Source organism: Macaca thibetana, chromosome 5 (assembly GCF_024542745.1).
Source record: "Macaca thibetana thibetana isolate TM-01 chromosome 5, ASM2454274v1, whole genome shotgun sequence".
Taxonomy (NCBI): Eukaryota; Metazoa; Chordata; class Mammalia; order Primates; family Cercopithecidae; genus Macaca; species Macaca thibetana.
In genome coordinates, this window is record NC_065582.1 from 108,891,913 (window position 1) to 108,903,985 (window position 12,073).

At 44.8% G+C, this 12,073-nt stretch overlaps 1 protein-coding gene across 1 annotated transcript in view; it reads left to right on the top strand.

Moving 5' to 3' along the window:
• Nucleotides 1–6,752: 6,752 nt before the first annotated feature.
• The window catches only part of THEGL (theg spermatid protein like), a 72,154-nt gene continuing 66,833 nt past the window's right edge, over nt 6,753–12,073 (top strand). The window contains exon 1 of the mRNA XM_050790208.1: nt 6,753–7,342. Coding sequence (XP_050646165.1) covers nt 6,850–7,342 — 493 coding nt within the window. The 5' untranslated portion in view covers nt 6,753–6,849. The remainder of the gene's footprint in view (nt 7,343–12,073) is intronic.

Here is a 12,073-nt window from a genome sequence, read left to right on the forward strand (position 1 = left end):
TTTTTTTTTTTTTTTTTTTTTTTTTTTTTGAGACGGAGTCTCGCTGTGTCGCCCAGGCTGGAGTGCAGTGGCCGGATCTCAGCTCACTGCAAGCTCCGCCTCCCGGGTTGATGCCATTCTCCTGCCTCAGCCTCCCGAGTAGCTGGGACTACAGGCTCCTACCACCTTGCCCGGGTATTTTTTTGTATTTTTTAGTAGAGACTGGGTTTCACCGTGTTAGCCAGGATGGTCTCGATCTCCTGACCTCGTGATCTGCCCGTCTCAGCCTCCCAAAGTGCTGGGATTACAGGCTTGAGCCACCGCGCCTGGCCTAATAATACACATTTTAAAACACAATATAACAACTATTTACATAGCATTTACATTGTATTAGGTATTATAAGTAATCTAAAGATGATTTAAAGTACACGAGTAGATGCGTGTATGTTATATGTAAATACTATGCCATTTTCTATGAGGAGCTTGAGCATACACATTTGCCTGTGCGGGCTTGGAATGAATATCCCTGAGATTACCAATGGACAGCTGCGCACACATAGTGTTAACATATTAACAGCATCTCTATTGGATTTTGAATGTTAAAAATATTTGTAAAACAGCGTATTGGGGGATTGCGATTTTTAATCAACAAAGGTAAAATGAACATTAGCAAGCATTTGTCCCATTTATTGTATTGCAATGGCATGAAATTTATATGAAATTTTTTTTGGGTGGGTGGATAGGGTCTCACTCTGTTGCCCAGGCTGGAGTGTAGTGGCGTGATCTCAGCTCAGATGATCCTCCCTCGTCAGTCTCCCAAGTAGCTGGGACTAGAGGTGCATGCCACCACGCCTGGCTAATTTTTCTATTTTTAGCAGAGACGAGGTTTCAGCATGTGGCCCAGGCTGGTCTTGAATTCCTGAGCTCAAGAGATGTGCCCGCCTTGGTCTCCTAAAGTGCTGGGATTACAGGAATGAGCCACTGCACCTCGCCTTGAATAAATTTTAGTATGTTTTCTCTTTTCAAGTAAAAAACCAGGTGTCTTTCCGTTAAGTTGATCTGTTTTTAACACTATAGGAAAGAAATATCGGGACAGGACAATGAGGAACGTGAACTTTGTCAAACCCCTAGAGAAATAAACATTAACAGTATTCAGAAAGAGTTAGGAAAGGTTTCTTTTCCAGGAGCTTGTTAGACTAGATGAGGAACATTGTGGGGATTTGTTTTTAAAATTCTTAACATTTTGCTTTTACATAGATAAACTTTCTTCACTAGAAAGAGTGATAACTATATTTATTTGCAGACACTCTATAAATCCAACTTGTAACTATAGTGGCTTACTTTGGTTTTAAAGCAAATTGGCGAGAGAGTTTGCTCTATAAATCCTTCCTTTTAAAATTTGGAATCTGTGGTGAAATAATGCAAATATGGGATCAGGTATGGTGGCTCACACCTGTAATCCCAGCACTTTGGGAGGCCGAGGCGGGCAGATCATGAGGTCAGGAGTTCAAGAGCAGCCTGGCCAACATGGTGAAACCCTGTCTCTACTAAAAATACAAAAAATTAGCCAGGGGTGGTGGTAGGCACCTGTAATCTCAACTACTCAGGAGGCTGAGGCAGGAGAATCGCTTGAACCCAGGAGGCAGAGGTTGCAGTGAGCCAAGACCACACCACTGCACTCCAGCCTGGGCAACAGAGAGAGACTCCGTCTCAAGACAAATAAATAAAATAAAATTTGGAATCTATGGTGAAATAATACAAATATGGGGTCAGGCGTGGTGGCTCACACCTGTAATTCCAATACTTTGGGAGTCTGAGGCAGGAGGATCATTTGAACTTAGGAGTTTGAGACCAGCCTGGGAAACATAGTGAGACCCTGTCTCAAAAAAAAAAAAAAAATCCAAATTTGGTGAAGACAACCCCTCTCAATATTAGCACATAACTGTCTCTAGTTTTAGGTTAAAATAGAACACAATTTAATTTATGCATGTATGTGCAAAATGATGATTGCCTTCTGAGAGATGAGACATCGGAGAGTGAGCCTTTAACATCATTACCTTTCTCACATCACCGCTGTGCTGTCATGTTTAATGGTGTCTTATTACAGCAGCCACTCAGGTGTCTAATGTTAAACCTTCTTCTTGTCTGGCCTACGGAGGGTGGATCACACAATGATTCGGAATTGTCAGAAATGTTGGATTTTAACCTCTGCCCCAAGGATTACCGTGAATGGACCCCTGGACAAATTCCTTGACTGTCTTGGTCTTGTCCTTGTAAAAAGATCAAGTGAGATGCAGACCACTTCTAGCCCTAAACTCTGATTCTATGTGTTTGTCCCTTCCCTAGGTTTTCTAAGGTGATCAGGGACGTAGACAAGTTTCTGGATGCTTATTTCAAAGAAAAGGCCAAAAGCTTTCAGGATGGGGAACAATATCTCTGTTCTTCCCTCTTTGGTCTTTTTATTCTCAGATTCTGATTTTAGATTCTGCATTTTGGCAACAAGTATTGTGGCTGGAGTTTTTCTTTCAGTGGACAGTTATGGAGTGCCAACATGGCAGTCATTGCTTGACACCAGGGTGAACAAAGCAGGGATTCTGCACTTGAGATGCTCTCAGGCAGGGACTCTGTACTTGAGATGCTCTCAGGCTAACGATGAGGGTTTGTGTCATGGGGCTTTCTAACAGAAATGGCACTAGACAACAAGACAGATTGGTGTATTGTCAGAGAGGCTGCCTGGCTGGTAGCCTGCACAATGGGCCTAATAGGGTGGCATACAACCTTGGAGAATTTACCACAATCTGGCGTCTGTTGCCAGCCGTCCAGGCTTGAGAAGCTGAGTCATGTTAGAAAGTAGGTTTACTTAGCACATCAAGAGTGGATCTGCCTTTTCATTCAGTAAACATTTTGGGAGCACCATGTGCCAGAACTCTTTCAGTTAAAAATAAATTCAGTTAAAAGGAAATTCAGGCTGGGTGCAGTGAATCACGCCTGTAATCCCAGCACTCTGGGAGACCAAAGTAGCCAGATCACTTGAGCCCAGGAGTTTGAGACCAGCCTGGGCAACTTGGTAAAACCCCATCTCTTCAAAAAATACACACCAGAAACAAACAAAAAACTAGCCAGATGTGATGGCACATGCCTGTAGTCCCAGCTACTTGGGAGGCTAAGATGGGAGGATCACTTGAGCCTGGGGAAGTCAAGGCTGCAGTGAGCAGTGATTGCACCACTGCACTTCAGCTTGGATGATGGAGTGAGACCTTGTTAAAAAAAAAAAAAAATGGCTGGGCACAGTGGCTCAGGCCCGTAATCCCAGCACTTTGGAAGGCAGAAGCAGGAGGACTGCTGGAGGCCAGGAGTTAGAGAGCAACCTGGGCAACATAGAAAGACGCTGTCTCTACAAAAAAATTTTTAAATAAAATTCAACTCGAATTTGTGCATGCCCCCACAAAAAAGAATTTTTTTTTCCTCCTCATCCTGGAAAATCTGGGCATGGGTGGATTCAGGAGTTCAGAAGTTCAAAGATAAAACTGTCTCTCCGTATCCTGGCCCTGCCAACTTCTGCTTGGTTTGATTCTCAGATTCCCTCCTTAGAGTAGCAAGATGACTGCTGTCAACACAAGCCATTCTTATAGCTCATGATCTCAGAGTAAGATGGACCCTCCCTTTCTCAGCAGACTTCCATTAAATCTCATGGAGGGATACCAATTGGCTCTTCTGGGGTTGCATATTCATCCCTGAATCAATTACTGTGGCTGGATTGGTCAGACCTGGGTTAGAAGGAAGGATCAGCCCCTTAAACTATATTGAATGAGTTCCTTGCAGAAAGGAGGGGTTCTGCCTTCCGAAGAAGAGGGAAGGGATTCTAGGCAGGAAAACAAAATGATGACAGCTATTCACAGTCGTTCACTGTGCTTGGCACAGGGAATATACCAGTGACCAGGACAGAGAATGCCACTGTCTTTAAGGAGGTTACATTCTAACTGGGGAAGTACACAAAAATAAAAAAGCAGATGAAATAATTATAAATTATGTTGAAGCAAGGAACTGAAATAGAAAATAATGGTGGGAACATTTTTAAAATTAATATGGGCTAGAAAGACCTCTTTGAATGGGTAATTTAAACTGAGCCCTAGAGGCTAGAAAAAAGCCAGTATGTAAAGAGTGGGAAGAAATGGGCTCCAGGCAGTGGGAACAGGTGTGAGAAGAGACTGAAATGGGGAAGAGCTTGACACTTTAGAGAAGAGCAGGGAGGCCGGAATGTAGTGGAGTGGCTCAAAGTAGACTAGAGAGAGAAAAAAGGACCAGAGTATGGAACACCTTATAATGCAAAGCTTGAGGATTTTAAAAAATGGTTTGGAGTGTCACGATTGGAGGTGATCAAAAGTAAAAGTCAGAAGTTCCACCAGTTCAGAGATCATTGTAGAATCCAGAGAGATGATGATAGGCCTGGGTGGCCTGCCATGACATGGTGGGAGTGGGTTGTTATAAAGTGAGTCCAGCCCCTGGTGCCTCTGTGTCTTTCATGTTCATTTGCCCTTCCACCATGTTATGATGCATCAAGAAAGCCTCACCAGATGCCAGAGCCATGCACTTGGATGCTCCAGTCTCCAGAACTAAGAGAAATAAGTTCTTTATAAATGACCCAGTCTCAGGTATTCTATTATAGCAACATGAAATGAACAGACTTGGAAAAGAATTCATTCTGTGTGATCATTACTAATCTTTCCCAATAAGCAGACTCCTTGAGAAGCGAGTCATGTCAGAAAGCTGCCTGTGCTGGGTGCAGTGGCTCATGCCTGTAATCCCAGCACTCTGGGAGGCCAAGGTGGGTGGATCGCTTGAGCTCAGGAGTTTGAGACCATCCTGGGCAACATAGCAAAACCCTGTCTCTACAAAAAATACAAAAAATTAGCCAGTGTGGTGGCCTCTGCCTGCAGTCCCAGCTACTCAAGAGGCTGAGGTGGGAGAATGGTGTGAGCTCAAGAGGCAGAAGTTGCAGTGAGTCAAGATCGCTCCATTGCACTCCAGCCTGGACAACAGAGCCAGACCCTGTCCCAAATAAAAAAGAACGAGAGAAAGCTGAGCATGAATATTTTGATGTATAGTGGTACAACATTCATAGCAAGTGGACCTAAAAGATAGGCTGTAACAATTGCAGTCTGTTGGCTTAGATCCCCTTCTTTCTGCAGTTTTTGAAAAGGCACACCCTCTATGATGCTCCTTCTGTACATTCACAGTGGGCTGAATCCCCCTCTTTCAATTGATGTGTTCTTTGGACTTTTGAAGACATTTCATGTAGCCAGGGACTACTTTTACTGATTTTAAGGGCCATCCTGCCTCTTTAAGGTGGATTTACATAACTCCTACCTGATTGGTTTACAGGTTGAGTTAAAACTCTCTGAGAGTAGCTTTATTTCTCCTTGCAAGTTTTGGGGGATATTTCTTGAATTTCCATACAATATTACACACATCTATATCAAAGCAAGGTTGAAGGAGATTCCCTGATTCATATATGCATATGCTAGAATGAATCTCCTAGTTCCATTCCAGATAACATTCACAATGCAAAATATTTCTCTTCTAACTTTTCTTAGCATCTATGAGATTAAGTACATACAAGGAATACCCAGTAACGAGCAAAAGGGGTACTTGGGTTTACTATATATTTTGACGGACAACTTATTCCTTAACACCTCCAGTCCCTTCCCTTGGAAATAAACACATCAGTAAAACTCCACCACTTCTGTTCCCCTCTACCAAACTGTCACCACCATGAAAATTAGCTGAAAGCACTCCTCAAGGATTGAGAGAGAGCCAGGCCACCTACGTTTTTAAAGTCTCTTGGTATTATAAGTGATTAAAAAAAAAAAAAAAAAGAGGATGCCAAAAACAGGATTACAAGAATTGTGGTATATTTAAAAGATACCACAGTTACCAAATTAATGGACGCACCCACAAAACACGGCACACAGTTGTATTCTTCACAAGATAATTACAGCCCTTTATAAAAAGTAGCTTATAGCATACTTCAGTAGATAGTGAGCCTTGTAATGAGACACAAGTTGTAGATGAATATATTTTTCTTTTAATCCAGTCAGTGTTTCTTTGTGACTGTGTGAAGAACTTCATGTGGAGATAAACTAAAGCATTCAAGTTTGAGACTCTTCTTGAATGTAAGCTTATGTCAAATGTTGCACTGGTGGATCCACCTCCCCCGCACCCCCCGCACCCCGCACCCACTCCATTCTGATTGTCGTGTCTTTAACTAGAAATTGATGGAAATCAGTGTTAGCAACTGAGGGCCTTAGAATATTGTCAGTCTCGGCATCCTCTCCCAGTATGATTAGGGGACAAAAGTCTGTATAGAGATTGTGTCCAGGAACCTCTGGGCACAAGCTCTATACAGACTGGCTCTGGGGTCTGAGGGGCGCCCTAACTAGATTAGAAACTGACATGTTCTACCCCAGGGCCTCCCCGAACGGCAGCAGGCGAGAATCCTCGCGCCGGACACCGGCAACAGGGTCAGTATCTCGTCTCCTATCTCCACCGACGTGTCTCTGGCTTTTCCGCGCCCCGGGATGCGTCCAGAAGGTCCTGGAGAGCTGTGCGTCCCCTTGGCAACCATACAATGCGCAGGAAGGCGACGTGAGATGGGCTGAGTCCGGCCGGGGCTGGGCTGTGCGGGACTAGGGCGGGGCTCGGGGGCGAGACCGGGGCGGGGCTCGGGGGCGAGACCGGGGCGGGGCTCGGGGCGGGGCTCTGGGCGGGGCTGGGAGCGAGCGGCCCTGTAGTATCGCGCAGAGAGCAAACTGCGCCTAGGCAACCAGCCGGGAGGGTGAGTGCCGCGCGCGACAGAAGCTTCTGGCGCGAATGGAGAACCAAGAGTTTCTAGGTTCGTCTGAGCCGTCCGAAGTGACCGATGGGCAGGTCTCAACAGAAATATCCACTTGCTCCGAAGTCTTCCAGAAGCCCATTGTGCTCAGGATTCTCGACACTCACAGCGAGCTTGGAGAGTCGGAGGATCCCGAGAAACACGAGAATCCCGAGGAGCCAGAGGAGGTCAGGGAGCAAGACGAGTCCGAGGAATGTGATGAGCCCCACGAGTCCTATGAGCCCCACGCGCCCTATGCGCCCCATGAGCCCCGGGACTCCTATGCACCCTACGAACTCCATGAGCACCATGCAGCCCCCAAACTTCGCAAGGCCAGTGAGCCCCGACAGCTCCGCCAAGCCCGTGAGCCCCGCAAGCCCCGCAAGCCCCGCGAGGCCAAGGAAACCGAATTACTTCCCAGTGCCGCAGTAATGATCTCCCCATCTCTGATCACCAGAGCCCCGCCACGGCCTCAGCTGTCTTTCCTGGGAGGTAGGTGTTCCCCTTCCCTCATCCCCTCTTCTGCTCCTCCCTTCCCCTTATTCCCCACGCGCTGAGCAACCACGCCCCATCTAGAACCGGGGGTCCTAAGTTGGAGGTTTGCATGCAAGAGCTTGCCATATTGAAAGGAACTCGTGTCATTTGCCTGTTGCTTCGCAGTCATCAGCCCTTGCGTTTCAAGGGACTCAGATGGGAAATTGACACCTGATAATGAGAGAAACTGAATCTCTTCTCTTCCACTGCCACCTAATGAGCTATTGTTACCTCCTTTTGAAGCCCTTTTTCATTCGCCTCTACAGTTAGTCATTGCATTCCTCTGGGTTGCACTTTGAATGTTACCCTTGTTAGAGCACTTAAGATCTTGTATTTCACCATTCGTCTTTCTCCTTCACTAAATTTTCGTCAGTGTTTGGCATATGGTCACATGTGGAAACAAAGCATTCATTGAGCAAGTATTCAGAGTGTGCACCTACAAAGTGCTCACGATATGCTCAGTCCCCACCACCTTCACAAGGTAACAGAGCAGATGGGACTTGGGTATAAACATCCTTCGTCTGACCCCACCAACTCATTTATGACCCCTCACTAATGACCCAATCCAAAGCAATTATTTGTCCTCATTGGACCGCCAATCTTTTGGGAAACCAATTTTTATCTCATGTTCTCACTGACTCCTCCTTACCCGGCCTGGATTCCATGATCTGCCATTGCAATTACTCCCTTACCTCTTCCAACATTCCATTGGCTCTCTGGTTATCCACCATACTTCTGACAAAACCCCAACCCTGATTGAACCCAGCCATCGATCTTCCTACACCTCAGCAGTTGACTCTTGCTGTGCAAAATTGCGCAGTCATACTGTCTGGTTTATTTCAATTTCATCTCAATTGGTCACTTGGCACTGCCTGGCAAGCTCACTTTATTCCCTTAGTAAGTTAGTTTTCCCAGTCTCTGAAGATGACTAACTGCCTTACTCTCCTCTAAAGTTCACACCTTTGACCCCCCACCCAGCTGAAGACTTTGCCTCATTCTTTATTGAGAAAATAGAAGTGATCAATCACGAAATCCCTTATTTTCTTACAATGGATCTATTGCTTTACCTGCATCTGTACCCATGAATTCTGCCTTTTCTCATATTTCAGGGAAGAATTGTGCCTTTTTTTTTTTTAAATGAAAAGCAAAACCCTTCACTTATGCTTTAGATAGCACTCTCATTTCCTGAAGAACTTTCTTCCTGCAGTTATCCTCTCTCTCCTACAGCATCAGTTTCTCCCTAATTAATCAGTTCCATGAGCATACTCATACTCTAGAATCTTCCATCTTGAAATAACTCTTGACCCCATGTCATTTTTCAAACTCTCCCCTTCCACCAGCATCACCACCATTTCTCTGTTGTTCTTCATTGCAGAACTTGTCAAAAGAGTTGTCTATACTCACTGACTCAATTTCTTCACCTCTCATTCGCAACACATTTGGTTAGGCTTCTTTTCTCTACTCTCCCAAAACTGCTCTGGTTTACTGCTTTTCTCTCTGCCACCACTACTATCATCATGCATGGAGATTTCATATCCACTTGGATGATCCATTTGGCTTCTCAGTTCTTTGACCTCCTCACCTGGAAAGATCTTGTCCTTCACCCCATTGTAGGCACCCACTATCAAAGCCATTGTTAACTGCTGTACCATTTCCAGACTATTTCAAGCACTCTGATCTCTAACCATGTCTTAGCTTTCCAGTTCACTCCTCCATGAACCCTCTATCAGATTTTCAGCTTAAGGGACTTCTAATACATTGATCCTACTAACTTTTCATTATATATCACTATCTTATGTCCTGCCGTCTCTCCTCACCTTATATTCCATGGACCAACAATGGAATCACTCCCTTGATTCTCTCTCCCTCTGTCATTCTTGCCTTGTTAAATCCAACTCTTGCTTGCACTTGGAATAACAGATAATGGCAAGAGAAAGGCAAACAACTATGCCAACTATGCTAACTGACCTTTAAATCCGTGGTCTTGAACTTCAAGTGGGCTCTCAGTGCTGCTTGCCAGTCATACTGTATTTCCCCAGTCAATTTATTTTCCAACTGTCTCAGAAATTATGGTGAGTGCTCTCATTCCTCAACCTTCTGCATCCTTTCCTCCTCGCTCTTAGCTGATGATTTCACTTTTTTTCTTCACTGAGAATAGAAGAAATTCTGAAAGATCTTCATATCTTTCCACCATGAAATCTACCAAAATGCCAGCATCTATATGTATGTACTCTACTTTTTTTCCTGTTAATAATGGATGAACTGTCCTTGCTCCTATTAAAGGCCATTCCATCAATCTATATGTTGGATTTCAATCCCATCTTTCAATCTCATCTAACTTCTTTAAGCTCTTTGTTCCTAAAATTAGCCTCTCTCTCCTGCATCATTGTATTCCTCCTCTACTGGATCATTCCCATCAGCATACAAACATGTGCAAGCACTGGGTACGGTGGTTCACACCTGTAATCCCAGCACTTTGAGAGGCTGAGGTGGAAGGATCACTTGAGGCTGGAATTCAAAATCAGCCTGAGCAACATAGTGAAACCTCGTTTCTACAAAAAAAAAAAAAAATTATTAACCATGCATTGTGACACATAACTGTAGTCCCAGTTACTGGGAGACTGAGGCAGGAGTATCACAGATCACCTCAGTCTCAGCAGTTCGAGGATACAGTGAGATATGATCATGCCGCTGCACTCCAGCCTGGACAACAGAACAAGACCCTGTCTCAAGAACAAAAACAAAAACCAACTAACCAAACAACAACAATGACAACAGCAAAATGCACAATAACTCTTGTCTTTAAAAAAAACCCCAAACCTTCCCTGAACCCCATGTGCCCATCCAGGTATCATGATATCCTTGCTCTGCTTTAGAGGAAAAATTTTGCAATGGAATTACCTGCAAGTCGTTATCTACATGTCCTCTTTCCCCCTTTTTCCCCTTCTCTTGAGACCCACTTACATTTTCATCCCCTCCACTTAGCTGTGGTGGCTTTTGCTGAGGTCACAATGATCTCTGCCTTGTCAAATTCAATGGCTAATTCTTCATCTTCATTTTACTCATCTGACACATTAACCTCCTATTTTCTTAGAAGTCTTCTTTACTTGACTTCTGGGATGCCTCTACCTCTGTGGTCCTACCTCATTGATTGTTCTTTAGTCAGTTTCCTTTGCTGAATCCTCCTCTTCCCAGCCTTTAGGTTGAAGTGACCAATGGCTTAGTCCTCTCAGATTCATTCTTCTAGAACTTTCCTTATTCCTTGGGTGAGGTCATCAGTTCCATGGCCTTAACTATATTCTGGTAACTTCCCAAATTATCTCTAGCCTCAGTTTTTCCCCTAAACTCGAGTTTTATAACCAGTCGTTGATTTATCATCCCTGCTTGAATATCAGTTTGGCATGTAAAACATAATGTGGGCCAGGCATGGTAGCTCATGCCTGTAATCCCAGCACTTTGGGAGGCTGAGGCGGGTGGATCACCTGAGGTCAGGAGTTCGAGACCAGCCTTACCAACATGGTGAAACCCCATCTCTACTAAAAATACAAAAACAATAGCCAGGCATGGTGGCACATGCCTGTAATCCCAGCTACTTGGGAGGCTAAGGCAGGAGAATTGCTTGAACCCGGGAGGTAGAGGTTGCAGTGAGTCGAGATTGCACCATTGCAGTCTAGCCTGGGCAACGAGTGAAACTCCATCTCAAAAACAACAACAAACAACAACCAAAAACACCATAATGTGCTCACCACTGAAGTCTTCCTGCAACACCCATACGTGCTCTTCCCTTGTTTCCCATTTCAGCAAATGGCACCACCGTTCATTTATCCAGGTACCCAAAAACCTTGGCATCATTCTTGATGCCTGTTTTTCTCTTACACTCAGACTGTAAACCATTAGCAAATTGTAACTTTGAGCTATATCCTGACTATGGCTGTTTCTTAACATTTAAAATGTCATCATCTTTGTAAGCCACTATCATCTTTTGCCTGGTCTAAGGGAGGAGACCACCCCTCATAGTGTCTTATGCCCAATTTCTGCCTCCACAGAAAGAAGTAAAAACTAAAAGGCAGAAATGAAATCCACAGACAGACAGCCCGGCGCCACACCCTGGGCCTGGCAGTTAAATATCGACCCCTGACCTAATCGGTTATGTTATCTATAGATTACAGACATTGTATGAAAAAGCACTATGAAAATCCCTGTCCTGTTCTGTTCCATTCTAATTACTGGTGCTTGCAGTCCCCAGTCACGTACCCCCTGCTTGCTCAACCGATGACAACCCTCTCACGTGGACCCCGTTAGAGTTGTAAGCCCTTAAGAGGGGCAGGAATTGCTCACTCGGAGAGCTTGGCTTTTGAGACATGAGTCTTGCCAATGCTCCTGGCCGAAAGCTGTTCCTTCTTTAACTTGGTGTCTGAGGGGTTTTGTCTGCGGCTAGTCCTGCTACAGGTCCACTGCAGTAGCCTCCAGCTGGGTTCTTGTCTTGCCCCATCCCCGGTTCATTGTATCTACAGTGGTCACAGAAGTCCCTTAGAACATGAATTATATGCAGTTCTCTTGCTCTCCAGAATGGGTTCTCACCTCAGGTAGTATGTCCTCTGAGGCAGGGATCCCCAACTTTTTTGGCACCAGGGATGGGTTTTGTAGAAGGCAATTTTTTCACTGGGTCGGGGTAACTGTTCCACTTCA